This window comes from Buteo buteo, chromosome 22 (genome assembly GCF_964188355.1).
Source record: "Buteo buteo chromosome 22, bButBut1.hap1.1, whole genome shotgun sequence".
In the NCBI taxonomy this organism is placed as follows: Eukaryota; Metazoa; Chordata; class Aves; order Accipitriformes; family Accipitridae; genus Buteo; species Buteo buteo.
This window is the reverse complement of record NC_134192.1, coordinates 3,652,430-3,669,013: the sequence shown is the minus strand read 5'-3', so window position 1 is coordinate 3,669,013 and position 16,584 is coordinate 3,652,430. Positions and strand designations below refer to the sequence as shown.

Below are 16,584 nucleotides of genomic sequence, written 5' to 3'. Positions count from 1 at the left end.
TGTCAAAGGCATGTTAACTATAGCTGTGAATTATTACTGCATCAATAAAAATAATGAAAAGCTTGGATGCTAGCAGAGCCATTAGGCTTTGGAGCAGTAACAGCTAGTTTTCTGTTTTCAGACACAATCTTTCTTCCTTATTGTGCCTTTCAAATATTTTCATACTGAGAACTTGTGGCTAGTTTTTCTCAACAGTTTTTCTCTATTCTTTGGAACCTGCTCTTGCTCAGAGTGTATCTAACCAGGTTCAGCCTTCCCTTTTCACTTTGGACCTCTCATATTAACATGGAAATGGCTGGTTTGAGTCATACCAAAGGGTACCGTATCTGTACTGAGTCATACCAATCAGCCTGTTACCCTCTCTGTTATAATGCTCAATAGCAAGAACTCAATGAGAACAGGTCATGCCTATAGTCTTCCAGATAGAGATGCCCAGGTTTCAGCAACACTTCTTGAAATAGCTGAACTTTTTAAACTCAAGGAAGAACACAAATACTGCTGGTATGCAATAGTTAACACTGCAGAAGGGCTACACAGATCTGCTTGCACTTTGGGCATGCTTTGATCACTTTGTTGTACTTCACATCTTTGTAACGCTCCACGCTTGCTGGCACCCATCTTGTCTGTCATGTTCCAGAAAAAGACAGTGCATGCACCCAGAATATCTATTACCACCATGTAAGCAAGACTTTGTTCAGCCTGTATGTGAGTGAACGCCCCACATCCATCCTCGGCTTATAGCTTAGGAGCTAGTGCTGCAAGGCTTAGCAATTTTAGCTGGGAAGTCCGTAAGTCTGTCCTTCACCTCTAAAAGAAACATAAACCTTTTACTGAAGGAGGCAGGATAACATTTCTCACAGCTACAAACCCCGGATCCTCTGGTCCTGCCCCAGGGTGCCTCTGTCCACTTTGCCTGCAGGTGAGACAGATCCACAGCAACCACTTCAGCCAAGTCAGAAGGAACACCAGCTGCTTCTAAAACTCTTCCCTATCTAATTGCCTGCAGAATCTAGCTTTTATGTCATGAAATATTGGACAACTGATCTGCCTCCTTTGACTTAAAAAGGTCCTGTCAGTGATAGCACAGGGCTGACAATGCTAACAATGAGCTTGTACATCTAATAAGCATCAGCAAGTCTGCAGAAATCAAGGGCTGTTGGTGGTAACAGCTAAACTTTGCACTGGACTCTCCATACAGAACAAAGAACCTTATGCGAGTAGGAAAATTAAGCTAAACCACATTGTATCAAAAAAGTTACTGGATTTGGGCAAGACTAAAATGGTTTAATACAATATAAAATTTCTGGTTCGCAAAAGATTCTCTCTAGGCTGTTGAGCTATGATATTTGCACAAAGATTAAGGCAGATTTTTTACTCATCAGCTCATCTGAAAGAGGATTTTTGAGGTCAAATTTTAAGTTCACTAATACTACCAAGTGCAGCAACCTTCTACCAGCAGGCATCTGAGGATTAGCAACTCAGACTGAAAACTTGCCTTTTATTCTCTATAGTTTCCCCTTCACAACCTTATTCTTCCAGGGTTTATCTCTGTAAAGCTCCTTCTTTTGGAAGACATATGGATAGGTATCTGTTGAGATCTCATTGATTCAGAAGGCCATTGGACTGTCGAAACAAACTGAATCACAGTCATAAATACTGAGATCCCTTTTCTTTTTATTCTCGTTACTGAGGAATTGCATTTGTAGTCCCATCTGTGAACCAGATTAATTTGGAGCCATCTGCCATGAGCAAATTGCTAATTTTGGCAGATACCAGAGAGATGCTATTATCATCCTTATGTAAACATTTGATGTCAGCTCTGATTGTTGTGAAGAAAACAGCTACCCGTAAAGGTGCTTATGGCTACACCATGAATGTGTAGTAATTCAGATGACTGATTACAGCTTCTTAAAGAAAGGAAGGAGGGCTCAGCAGTCAGCACAGACCATGTCTGGTCCACTGCAAACACATCCACTGTAGCAAGGCAAAAAATTATGTGAGATCTGTGCAAACTGAGAGCGCTACCCTGCGAGCTGTGATGCATGTTTAATGGAGAACGGGGACCACTTCACAGAATTCACACGAGAAGCTCCTGAAGACTCATCTGGAGCCCAAGGGAAAATTTGTACTGATTTCAGTGGGCTTCAAAATGTGTGGAAATACAACTATTAGTAATGATAAATTGAAAGTGAATCAAACATGTAGGAAAATGTGAATTTTGAGACATATATTTCCTCCTCTTTGATGTTGCAGTTTAGGTGCAGACTCCAGCCTGGCTGAAAACATAACCCACTATATTGATGTTTGTATAGTAAAAAAAATTTCTAAGACTTCTAGCGAAAAAAACCACCAAAACTCAAAGATCGAATAGGTTGGGAGACAGATTTTACTGGAAAAGAGAATTTGTTCAACAGGTTTCATATATACATTCCCTTGCTCCTACGGTAGTACTGAATCAAAAAAAAGAAAGAAGTAATTTCAAGTTCCCTGTTAATTCCAACCCCATAGGACCCCGGCCAAATCTCTGTTTTTGATGGAATAGTACAAAAAGTCTTGTTTTGCCATTGTATGTATTGGACCTGTCCTGTGCACAGACAATTTTGAAGTTTAACATTCCTACCCCAAAAGAGATGAGCCACCTGACTCAAGCCTGGGCTAAAGTTCATACTGCACCTGTGTGTGCTGATTTTTACTATTTCTAACCTAGCCCCACTCTTTCTGATGATTATTCAGTGGTTTGTTGTCTTATTTATTTAAATAACATGACACTTATCATGTGGAAGACTTGAGTATGGATTGCCGTGCCACACAGCCTGCAGTACTGTATACTACTCTTCTGCCACTATGCAGTACAATATCAGCCTCTTCACTGTCCTGAAAAGCAAACAATAACTATCAAAGCACCAGATTAGGCTCATTTTTATTTCCTGGAGAATACATATTCACTGACTACAAATCTTCTCAGGAAAAGCAACACTTGCATACCCTCCAGGTTCCATGAATATTAGCTTGTTTTGCTGCTCCTCTTACTATTAATGAATAGGCTGCTTTCTTTCCAAATGTCTGTCATCTATCTGGGGAAAAACAAACTATCCTATGATTTAAGTGACCAATCAGCAATACGAAGTGACTGGCCAAAGAGAACTATGGTTTAAACAAAAAAGGTCGGAGGATTAATTGGAGTAAATTTCATAACATTTGGAAATAACAAGTGAACTTGTAAAAATCACAGAACTAGAAAAGCTCTTTTGTTACTTAATCTATTTTGAGTAGATAATTGAATTTTCCTTTATTTCCCTGAGAACTCAGCTCTTAGTGCCGTGCCAGGTCCAGACCATGTCCCGCTGAGGTCAGCAAAGCTCCTACCTATGCCGTGGCGAGTGGCAGGGCTGTTGGAGCCTGCAGCACCACATACTCTGCACACGGACATCTTCCATGGCCCTCTGGACCACACTTGCACACTGACAGTAAAAAAAAAGCTAAAGTGTACCTCAGAGCATGGTGTGGCATATTTGAGGAGAGGTTAGCTCTGACCTGAAGAAGAGAATGGGTCCTTTAAAACCTGGGCTTTACTCTTTGTTGGGAGTGAAGCACACCAGCACACCTCTATGGTCTTCCCATGGTAGCAAAAGTAAGATGCTTGGACCATGATGACTCTCTCACCGAACTGAAAATCTCCGATAAGTGACAGTATCTTTCAAAACAGCTGTAACTTTATTAGCCAGTTATTCTGGCTGCAACTGATGAAGTCTTCTCCCCAGCTTTATCAAGAGACTCAGAGAGCAGTACACAAAACCATGGCTATAAGCTGTCAGGACCGGGCAGAACAGATCTGAGGAGAAATGTTAAGTTCTTAAAATAGCCCATGAACCTTGCTTGAAGGTAAACCTAAAAGGAAATATATCTACTCAAACACATCACTGTTCAGCACACTCATCTATCATGTGCTTTGTAGCAGGATTTAGAGAGAGGTGGTTCATGTTCCCAGCTCTCATACGCTCCACATGTAAACAGAGTAATTTCTTCCTCTCCCGAGACACCCCTTACATGCACGGCTGCAGTGCAGGAGAAGCGTGTTGTTATAGTTACTGGCTATGACTTACCCCTGCCATTGTCATGGTATTTTCAGTAAACGGCGCTTAAACAGCAGCCTAGCAAAGGTTTGCAGAATAACGACTGCCTGTGTTCACTTAATAACAGGACACAAGTATCTCTGTCACCCAACCTCTTCATCCATTTCTCCCTGTCCCTTACATCATGAATAAGACCCTGATTCTCTTCCATAAGAAACACAACAAAGGTCACTTCTTATATTTGAAATTTTTTATACTTCTGCTCCCTGGAAAGGTCATCGTACAGGGGAAAAGCAGAGCTTCTCTCCTCGGGCAGCTCTCAAGAGACAGGTATGGAGCGCCCAGGACACATGACCTTTTAGAGGCTCTGTAGCTGGTGAGCGAAACTGCTTTGCAGGCCAAGTCTGTAAGGGGCTACGGTTTTCTACCTTGTTTTGGGTGTATCTTTTGCGAACTAGATGCAGTCACTGGAACCCCACAAGAGGCTGGCATAATGCAACTTCTAACGTTTTCAGTCAGGACTGTGGTACGATGATAAGGTTGTGGGAATGAGCGAAAATACATGCCCATAAAATGGATTATGCTGAATTACGCTACTCAGCTGCTTTTGAGATGCAAAGACAACAATTAACTGAGCTGACGTGAACAGACGCAAATAGGAACAGCTCTTCATGCCTGGCAGTTAGAGAAACAACACTTTGGTATAGAGTCAAATAATAACCTCTCAGAGGCAGAGAGCAGGAAAATGGGAACTAACAGGTTTTCACAGCCCCCAGACTCAAATGAATGAAGGCGATGTACTGAACATTTAAGAGAGAGCAATCAGAAGATGCTTTTTCTGCACCAATGCCCGGAGTGCAGCAAAGACAAACAGACAGCCCCTAATTGGAAACAGGCTGCTACACATAAGTCAAGGAGCTGCCTTCACACAGGTTTGTTCAGGCAGACTGAACCTTGTGTACATCTAATGAATAGATTATACTAAACCTTATATATAAGAAGTGCTGTGACACTATCTTAAAAATTTCTCAGCCAGACAGAAACCAATGCATGAAGTGTTAATTTTTGTTACTACTCAACCAAAAAAGCAGGTTTTCTATAGGTTTTAGAACACGTAAGTAGCTGATTAGGACAAAGCTGTGCTAATCTGATTTATCAGGTACTTTTTGTGAAAGCAATTAGGTATAGGATTCCCAAAGGACTTTCTGAGAAAGGGTCCAGAAAAGATAATTACTGAACATATATCGATACTGCTGTGGAATTAGCATCAGGAACTTGTGTTCAGAAACCCCTTCTATATTAGCTTTGTGATTTGACAAGCTAACTTTGTCCCAACTTTGCTTAACTAAGCATGTCTTTCCATTTATGTTCTATCACTATACATGAAATAAATGTTAATTACCATCACTGCATGAACAATCAGTGAAACTGCTGAAATGGAAGTCCAGTCCTGCAGGCCTCTACCAGAAAACACTTCCTGCAGTCTACAGAAGAGCCTGAACCACAGCCAGGGAAGTTAATCCTAGTTTGTACATAGGATCTTGCATCAAGCCAGTACTAGTCTAATGTAGTGATAAAATCTGGTCTTGTAACCAACCTTGTAAATAAAGCTAAAACTGGCACTGCATCTCTTCTCCCACACACATGTTCTCCTTCAAGTTGTAAACTTCGCAGCAGATACAAACCTAGCTACAGAAGGATAGCTGCACACTGCCATAGAGATAAAGAAAAATGAAACAGACCTGCTATGACATGTTATCACTGAACTAGAGACGTTGGAGCTGAATTTCAGCTGCAATAAATCAACCTTATTTCATGGACCTCTGTTCAGTTAAGCCAGCAAGGCTGTGAATTTGAGTGGACACAAGTTTTGGTATTCAAGAGATCTTACAGAAATCCACATGAATCCCATCACTTGCTTTCCATGACATTTCAGGAGAAACTTGCCATTAACCTGTAATAATTACTGGCAGTTCCTCATGCTACTGAAAAAAGCTTTTCTTCTATTCTACTTTCTGTCCTGTTGGCCTATAGGATGCTCAAACTTTCTAGAAGACCAAGAAAAAAATAGCTCATTCTCCATGTATGGTCTGTACTTTGCTACTTACATTTTGTCAGACTAAAACCTAGTACTAATATTTCAATTTTTAGGTCTGATAGAAGAGTTTCTTCCTCTCTCTAGTGCTTAAACTATACACCGGAATCACATTGCTACAGCATGCACAATGCTGCTGTTTCAAAGTATCAAGCTGAGCACTCTTGCATGTTGTCAAGGTTGATCCTTACTGTTTGCTTTGGCTACATAAAATTACTATTGAAAAACTATGTACTAAGGGGCCTATCCATTGAAAATGTTTTCTTCTATGATTGACTGGTATTAATCTTTTTCTTCTTTCAGACACAGAGGGATATGTTCAAGTAGCCTTCAAAACGAGGCTTGATATTTCAGGATTATCCAAGTTTTGAATGTTCCTTTCTAAGCAGTGAACATGCAAAAATTGTCAGTGGTCAGTAATGTATATAAACTATTCTAGTTATTGGCAGTAGTACTTGCAAATGAAAAGAAGCAAAAAAGAAAAAAAAAAAGAAACGTTAAGGACAGCGTGATATGTGACACCTGAAATGACAGGATTCAGACTTTGTAGTTTTTCACAAAGATCCTTATGTGACTTACCGATGGTTTTGTAGCTAAGGATCCTTCTTACAAGTCATAGTTGTTCATTGCTCAGATATACAGCAGCATAGCTCATGCTGGAACGTTATGTACTGCCTCAGCATCTTTGAACTAGAGCTCTCTGGAGATGGAGACCAAGATGATATGTCTGCACTATGGTTAAGTACTGAAACCTAGCAGACTGTTTGCTTACTTACAGTTATTTATAAGCTTGTGTGTTTTCAGGATTTACTTATGAAAAGAAATTCCACTTAATATCAGTACAACAGCATGGCAATAGTTCATATTTATAGATTGTAATATAATTTCAGACAGCCCCAAATTCCTTTACAAAGTGCACGTCTATAAATCAACCTATAAATCAGTAGGTTCACAAACACTGTAAGACTGAAAAGAACACCGAGTGAAATTGAAAATGCTGACTATTTAAGTCAGGCAGAACACGTTTCCTCAGACTGGAAGGTTATCATCCAAACAGGACTGCCCATGTTTACTCTGGGCATTTAAAGCAATGGACCTACATTAAGGACTTTGTTTTATGACTCCTGCACAGCACCTCTCTGTGGATAATAGCTTAAAACTGAACTGGAACATTCAACTAACCTGTTTTTCACCACTCGGTTTCCTGTAATTCAGCAGCAGCTCCACAGCTCCCACCACCTCTTTCCGTATTGCATACAGCAGAGCATCTCCCACATACACACTGTGGCTCAAAAGTAACTCCATGATCTCCAGATTTTCGTTCTCTATGGCTATTAAAAGGGCACTGCGACCAAGAGGATCCATACAGTTAATGTTGATGTTGTAGTAGATCTCTGCCTCTTGCAAGGCATGTTTCACACTGGCATAGTCCCCCTTCTCCACAGCGCTGAGGTAGGCCTTCTCTTCCGCCGAGAGCTCTGCCTCCGCTCGCACGATCTGTAGTGGGATCCGATCTCTGTACGGTGAATAGTTTACCTTTTTGTAGTATAGCTGGGCCATTGTTCATAGTGACCGGGCAACCTATGGGGAAAGAAGAAGCATGCCTAAGTGACAAAACAGACAAGCAACCCCTATCTGTTCCTCACAGGGGACAAACTTCCAAAGGTCCATCGTGGTAAAAGCTTCTGATCCCTTTTTGAGCTGTTTTATTCTCAACACAGTGACTGTAACACCCCCTGAGCAACCCCACATTAAAAGGCTACCTGAAAAAATAAAGGTTACACTACTGCTCAGAAGAGGTACACAGAATGACAGACACTCAGTAAATTTTAAAATCTGGTTTAAACACTCTGCCATTTATTTATCTGGTCAGAAGCATGATCTTGTTGTTTGTGGATAATCTATCACGTGCAGGTAGGTGGATTTCTCATCTTTGCTTTATTTCCCACTCTATGTTTTTTTTTCACTTCCGTCCTTTTTCACTGCTGAGCCAGGTCCTCAGCGTCTCTGAACTGTCAGTGATGGGAGCTGCTGATTTACACCCTCCTATTTACAGTAATAAGATTTATTTTATTTTTGCTGCTTCTTCTCTGCTTCCATCTCTTAAAATAGGTTTTTATTTTTCCCTAATGTTTACTCTTTGACTAGGTCATAGTTTTATTTTTAAAGCTTGCATGTTTTTAAACGTATTTTCTCACTCTCCTCATACATAAATAGGACCTAAAGACAGGCTGATGTAGAAAGCCACCACACTTGCTCTCCAGAGGCAGTGATGTTGTTTATGGTCTAGGAAAATGAGAAGCCCAGAATATCAATCCAGCCCTGGAACAAGTGTGGCAAACTGAATGAATTACTACTGTTCCTTCCCACGGCTCAAAGAGTCTAGCAGGTGACTGAAGTCATAGGAAACATGGGCTGGACAGGTATTCACACGTAAGGAAAAAAGGAGCTGTGCTTATCTACCTCTGTTTGGCATCAATAAGCCACACCAAATCAGGACCAGTGGACACCAGCAGCTATAACTAATTGGATGACTTATTCCATCTCCTTGCCCAAAGCTCAATGGTTTCCTGCAGCAAATTAGCCAGAGTTTTGTTCCATTTTAGTGCCCTATCCAGGGGAAAGAGGAGGTTTTGATAAAGAGATAATAAGAAGTAGGATCTTGTGGTTCAGGTGCTGAACCAGGAGTGAGACGCCATGGGTTCTGTCTTTACCATCCCACTGCATGCCATAAGGCAACCGTGCTCAGCAGAGCCAATTTGCATTTTGCCTTCAGTTCCAGTGTAATGGGCCCGGTGCGGCAGGAGTGGGTGGATCTGAGCTCCAGCCCAGCTGACACTGCAAAATAGTGGGTGGTTGTAGCATACAGCAAAGTTACATCTGCGAATTTCCTGGGGAGCCAGAGATCTGTAACAACGCATTTGGCATCTCAAAAAATGTGCTCTCTTAGTATCCTGGTTTCCTACAAGTACGAGAAAAGTTTTTGTTTGTTCCATTTCCAGAGTTACAGCTCTCTGCACATATCCCTCAACCTGAAGACACACACAAAGGTGTTAACAGGCAAAAGGACCTATGATCTGAATGGAAACCATCATAAACGTATTGGCTTATTTTCTATGGAAATGTTATGCCACTAAAGCTTTGAAAACTAAGGAACAATCTTGAGTGACTTAGGAGCTTGAAGTCTCAATAAACTACATGTGTAACCAACTACTCCGATTTTCAAGACTAAGGAACACAGGTCATTATTCAAATTTTGTTTTTGAAAATGTTATCCCTGCAGGGTCCAGCCAATTCCCACTGAAATACTGACAAGACACAAAAGGATGCAGAATAGGTCTGATAACGAGTTAAGGACCAAATAAATCTTTGGGAAAGTAAAGATAAGCCCAAATGGGAAGGGAAATTTTGTCCTCATGTGACAATCTGGCTCACAGGAGCAGGAACACCAACTGGTGGGACGGGTGGCAGAGGACAGTAGCCACCGTGTAGAGGTCTCCAGGGGGGAATCTGTTGGCTCCGAAAAACCTGAAGGATTCTGGTGACAAGCGCAGCTGCTAAAGTGGAACTGGATATTTTTCACTGTTCTTCAGTTTAATTGAATGTTTTGTAGATGGTGAGTAACATTTGCAATGAGTTATAACAAATGTCACCTTATGAAACATCATGCCAGAATTGGATCCCTTTCCTTTCCGACAGTTTTGTAGAAAGAAAAGAAAGCTTCAGATATCTTAACTTCTCAGCCAGATCTCATCTCCCAGTACGACCCCAGTCCAAGAAAGCATTTTGTTAGTACTGCAAGCACATAAGAAGCTGCAATAAAACCAAACAGGAAAGATTCACGAAATGCATGTTTTGCCCTGAAGTATTCTCATGCCATCATCTGCAGAGCCTAACAAACACACACTGCTGACTGGGTTTGGAAATTATAGCATGCAGTATCAAAACAAATATCTGTCTGTCTGGATTACATGGAAGATTTCAGCAAAACCTTTAGCTGTTGAGCTGCCCCTCAGCCTGAGATCCAGCACAATTACAGATGGACCTTCCAAACCTGATGTCTTTCTCTTCCAAAACTGGCTAACAGAGCATCAGTCAAACGTGTGGATGGAACAAATGAACCCAAGGATCACTGCTCTCTAGCTATCACTTCCCAATACCACCAATCTCCTGGAGGCAGCATCTTTCGGTGAAAGAAACAGACAATGCTGGTAGACCCTAAACCACTTGTTTGTCCCAGAGTTGTACTGTCTCCTACTTAACAGTTAAAAAATGACAAAAATATTGATGAAATCCAGGTAGGAAAAGGGGTAGGCAATTCATAGGTGCCTAGAGAGAAGAAACAATTTAAGTACTTGAAAGGCAGCGAAAATAGAAACATAGTCACATTAAAATTTTGGAATCTGTGCAGAGAGCCTGAAAACACATGTTTTCCATACGAATTCTCTTCACAGAGAGGCATTTTCTGCTACTTGAGTTAATATTTGGGGCAAGGAAAATTTTTTCCAGTCTATGCCTGATTGCAGATGCATCAGACAATATCCAATGACTGGCTAATGCAATGGTGATACCTGCAGCACAAACAGGTGTAGAAAAATGAAGAGAACCACATAACAAACTACACAAAATAAGGGGAGGAGGACTTACCACTCAATTTGGACTCTATGACCTCTCTCCAGTTGGGTTGCTCTTCTCCCTGAACTATTAGTCCAAATCTTCAAGCCATTTCAGCCTGACACCACTTCTATGTTGCCTGGCACAGAAATGAGAGCTTTAGCCCCTGAAAAGCAGCCATACCTGGCAGAAAAAGCTTCTCTGGTTTGGGGAAGGAAGGTTTCCAGCCACATTACTTTGTCTAATAACACAAAATGGTTTTTCTATCCCTGCAAAAATTTCTCTGCATCTTCCAATACTCAGTTCAGATGTATTTATCCCCTGCACCAAGAGGTCCACTTTTTTCACTCCGAAGAATGAAATGGCATCACAGCTGCCACAGGTGGGTTTTTTGGACTGAACTCTTGGGACAGACATGTCACAATCACAAGGGAATGGTATTACTTCGGTTGAGGGCTGAAAACAATGGGTTTTGCTGAAAACTAAGAAGCGGCTTTATACTTGTCACCGTCTGTATGATATCTACAGTCAGCACTCTCTATAGACACTGCGCTGTCCTCAACACCCTTGCCTGTCTCCCACCCTGGATCACAACTTGATACCAAATGATCAGTTCATCACACTGATGTATCATGCCCAGGTGCACCAGAGATTGCTTCAGCACCAAGGAGGAACAGACAACAGAAAGAACGAAAATTAGCTTTCCTTTCTAACGTTTCTTGTCGGAGACAGAACATTATGAAAACTGCACAAAGTTTAGAGCAATGTTGTCTGGTAGCATGGGAAAAGGCAAGGGGGGCTGCCTGATCAATGTGTAAGAAGCAGTGAGGAGAGGGCAAGGAGAAAGAAGAGCAGGGGAGCAGCACTGAATAGTAGCCATTAGTTAATAGATGTGGTTAATGAAGATAGACAGGCAAAGATCACTCAGCAGCACTGCCCTTTGCCACTAAAAATTTCAGGAGTTTTCACTACAAAACTTAGGATCTGTTAGCAGTTGAACGATCCCTCATTTCCCACTTTACACACACAACACACTCCCACATGCCACCATCTCATGGGAATCAGAATGACCTGTATGAAATGGGATGAGTATAACTGAAAGGGTGAGAGCCAGTGCTGGTTTACATCCATGTAGCCACTAGGCCCATTATAAAATAGGACCTTCCTGGCTTTTATTTGCTTTTACCATCATTTGAATTTTCATGATGCTGATTAAGAGGTGGAAAAGCACCATTTCTGAGTTCCCTGTGTAATGGAAGCAGCAGAGACTTGTAGGGGTATTGAATTTAGATATTGGAGCTCATCGCTCCCAGGTGATGTGAGCATCTGACTACCTGAGGAACAAATAAAATACTCGATCTTGAACACAAGATCAATAGACAAGAGCTACCTTTCCCACTTGATGGGACTCGGTACGAGCAGCCAACTCGCATCACACATTAGAGCAGACAACAAAACACCCCATCTGCCAAGTTGCAAATAGAGCGGTTGGTTGTTCCCTCCTACTGGAGATTCACTCTGACACATGTTGGCAAAACTGTGTGTGTGGCTTTAAATGTCACTACATCCCCTCTCTCAGATCTGCAGAAGGGTTTATGTGCTGGAAAGCCTGCCTGTATTTTCTAGTTGTATCAGCCCAATAAAAGAACTGATCTCTTGCAACACATCTTACTTCACTGCTTCCCTCCATCCTTCTCTCCAAGGCTACTTTTTCTTTTTAGTATTTCAGGGAAAGTATTTTCCTCATTTTGCATTTCTAATCTGGACTTCAGGTCTGGAAATCATGGACCGTAACTGCTAAAACGGCCTGACTCTTTCATCACACTCAGAGGCTGTGTGCTCAGTAATATTGATGTTTTTTAAAAAGGTTATAAAGCTGAGTTATGAAATAGTCCAGAAGGGCCACTTAGGTAAATAATATTACATGTAGTTAATGGACCAATTGAATTTGTGATTGGATCCTTCTTTTAAGTGCTCTAGATCTTATTTACTAACAATGTCTGACTGAGCTTATACCTCCCACAGTTTGAGGAAATAAAACTGACTTTGTAACATTCTGCAATTCCTTTTCTTCTACAAAGATACCCTTTTGTTCCAGAAAATTGGTTTTTCCATGAAGTTCAGTGGGAACCAGATTGCAACCTAAGTCTCACTGCTTCTCACGTGTCTGCATGACACTCACCACCTTTTTGGTCAGAAGCAGAAATTTTTCCTGATGCTTTTAAATGCAAAAAGAGCCACTACTGAATAAATATACAACCTCACAAGTATTTTAAAACTGTAAAATTGCAATGACCTTCTGGTGTATATGGCTGTGTAAATTCCCTTTAGCAAAGGCCCCATGATCTCAGGAAGTTTATATTCAGCTCATAAGTTATGTAAGATATATCATTCCCCTGGAATAAGTGCTTTCCAAATCTTGCAGGGTTGCAGTACAACACAAAAATGAGAAACCGACAGCTAATAAAATTGGAGATGAGTAATATAGTTTCACTGCCCAAGATGAGTGAAGGGAGAGCACTAATAGAGTATGTGATAAAAATGCAAGGCTGCAGACGTTCATGATTCACATGGGAGGATATGTCCTTAGAAGATGCAGAGAAAAATTCTTCTTAGAACATTTTTCACTCGTCATCACTTCAGGCGTAGTTAAGAATACATACAGTCACTGGGGTACTGCATGTAACCTTCTAATCTGAGAAGTGTTTGTAAAAGAAGACAACCTCAAACTTCAGATTATAAATTTACAGAAGCCAAAAGAAAATTCTTTGCCAGTAACTCAAAATGCCATAATTTGACTCAAGTCCCAGCTGCAACTCTTAACTTCCTAGGGAGGGTGACAATTATCAAAGATATATATGTTTGATTTGGAAAGGCCAACTCTTTGGTATAATTCTCTTCCGCTGCATGATCAATTGATGAGTCACGACTAACCGCATATGGGTGTGTATATATATGTATATATAAAAATACCATTACAAAAGATATCGCGTATGTAGTACGCTTGGAGATACTGTTGGGCTTAAGAAAGTACCTGTTCCTCTCTGAGCATTCAGTGCTCCTAACTAAAACTTAGGAATCAAACTCAGTTCTGTCTTCTGGCTTTAGGGTGCTCAATCATGTCAGTCCAGAACATCTACAAGGCCACCTAATGCTGGAGGATGGAAATCTTGGCACAGCTGAATTCTCTACTAAATGAATAAGCTCTCTCTGCTGGACACAGCCTTACTGAAAGCCAGTATGAGTCTGTAGCACAAACTCATCCAGGAAGTAAGGAGCATTGCAAAATTTACCACTTTCCATTCCACATGCAAAGCACTTGGTTTGACTTTGCCCTCTCAAGTAAAGGAGCACAGCTACATATGTATTTCAAAGGAAAATAACAAATCATGACACTTCACCACATATGCTTAAACCCATGGGGAGAGCCTAAAAGCCAGCATGTAACAGGTGTGAATCACGTTGTCTTGGTGAAGAGCTGAAGGTCTGTCCCATGTTCTAGTGATGACTAGAGACAAGAACCTAAAGAGAAGAACACAATGAAACTGGCCTCAGTGTCAGGCTGAGCTCTACAGGCCTGAAACATCCCATGGGTTTCACAGGGGGTTTTGTAGATGCAAGGCTCCACCTCACCATATCTCTGCAGAATCAAAGTCAGCTAGCTGGTAGCCAAGGCTGATATTCAGGATGGAAAAGGAGCATTTAATTTTGGAGAGATGGAAAGTTCCATTATAACTATACTTGTCTGCAGATGTACATAAAGAAAATTTGCAGGAAGAGACTTTTGCATTTGTTATATCGAACTGTTGTAACTGGAAACAAAACTGACAAGTTTGCCAGCACACAAGCCCTTTTTCACATCTGGATTGACCTGACCATAGAGAAGAACTCACATCATAAGCCTAACCATTTAAAAAGATGAGGTGTTTGATATTCCTTGCTTTCCTGTTCAAGCCAACTATGAATTTTGTTCTTCCTAGGTTTCTCTGTTGAACCTACTGCTTCAGCACTTGAGTCCTTCATAATGCTGGGGACAGGAGCAGACCATTGCTTCAAAGGACCAGGACGTTCTCAAACGTCCTGCAGAGGTGAACTACCACTGATTCACTGCTAGCAATGATCACTTGTAGCAACCCAGGAAATTTATTCTTCTCTCTTTTGCCCCCAGTGGTTCTCTGTCCCCCATCTCCGCCTGCTGAGCTTGATGTTCTCTTCAGCAGAACTGTATTTCAAAAAGGTGTTGTCCAGACATTTAAGTTTTGTAAATCTGTGACTTTAATACACTAGTTTTTCCTCAATGGGAAGCTTCTTAAGTGTGTATTTTAGTGTATTTTTGCTGTATTTTAAAATACAGAGTGTAACAACATTTCAGCAGATACACAGTCACTACATTTTGTGGGCAGGCTGCTTAATTGATCTGAATGAGCAAAGCCCTGAGCTTTAACAGTGCACGGGAAAACACTTCTCTGGGACACTCTGCTTTGCCATGGAGGAAAAAGATTTGTACTTGCCTGACTCAGCTCAGCATATTTCTGTTACCTACTCCTCCATCGCACATGACTTAAGGCCTCTTGCCTGAACAGGATGTACTGGCATCGTTTAAGGGTGAAAGTCACCAAGGAAACTGTATTAGGAAACCCCTAGTTTGTGTTATAACCTTCATTAGTTTCAGTCTAGTTGCACAGAAGTTGCAGCATTTCATATTAATCTGGACAAGCCCTGGATATATGGGCTTAAACCAGAATCCATTACAGCCTGTGAGCAAGCTGGTACAAGGCTGCTCAGCCTTATACTCTGCAAGTGAATTCAAACAACAAACAGCACCCTTTCTTGGGAAATGACAGCAAAAGCTAATACCAAGCTTGCCTGAATTTATCAAACAGTAGATGCGTTCTATGCACACATGTATAGTGTTTGCATTCCAGGAAAGTTGGTAATATATTTGACTTAAGAGTGCTTTCTCTGATCTCTGGACAATAATAAACAGGACATCTACTCCTTGCCATTGTGATTCGCACACAGCCTAAGCAGCCATGCAGAACATGGGCCAATAGTCATCCCTGTGTTCAGGACAAGCAACATCCTTGTCTATCTCCAGCTCTGTCACTGTGGTCTTTGCAGGGTACAGGTAGCCCAGATTTGTTTTCATCTGTCCTGAAAGCAACACACAGCTTCCAGTATGTCTTAATGGAATGGATGACAGAAAAATCCTCTAGTGTAGAGCCAATTTCAAAGCTCCTATTTGGGAGGCAGAGGGAGCAGGGAGTATTGACCCATCCCTGGAATATTTCAGTATTACCTCAACGAAAATCAGTCTGGGCTACTAAATGACTTTCTGGTGATGGAATGGCTGCACCACATGGTTTTAGCTACTATTACAATGAAGTATTTACAGTTTGTAATTCTCCAACTTCTTTCCACACAGCCATCACACAGGTGTGAATAAATAAAAATGCACCATTGTAAGGAGCTTAAAAAAAAAACAAAACTCTGGAATATATTCACAGTACGTATCTTTGCAAATGCAGACAGAACAGAAAGCTTATTTTGTCTGTCTGACGTCATCGCTCTGTCCCCTACTCTTTTGAGATGGGCTATCTATTCATCTTCCACTATCTAATAACAAAAAAGAGATGTCAACTGAACTGAGAAATACTGTCAAGTAAGCCGCCCCGTTGTCTTATCTGCTAATGCAGCACTAATGTGGCATGGCATCATTATCATCTCTGTGCTCTATGTCCACTGTTTCTGTGCCCGCTGCTTGTAATCTCTAGCTGCTGTAGCTATTGAAGAAGAGATTTT

At 41.2% G+C, this 16,584-nt stretch overlaps 1 protein-coding gene across 1 annotated transcript in view; it reads right to left on the bottom strand.

The window, feature by feature from the left end:
* TRPC5 (transient receptor potential cation channel subfamily C member 5) overlaps nt 1-7,728 on the bottom strand; it is a 65,688-nt gene extending 57,960 nt beyond the window's left edge. The window contains exon 1 of the mRNA XM_075053724.1: nt 7,351-7,728. Within this exon, the coding sequence (XP_074909825.1) occupies nt 7,351-7,728 (378 nt within the window). The remainder of the gene's footprint in view (nt 1-7,350) is intronic.
* Between the last annotated feature and the right edge of the window lie 8,856 nt (nt 7,729-16,584).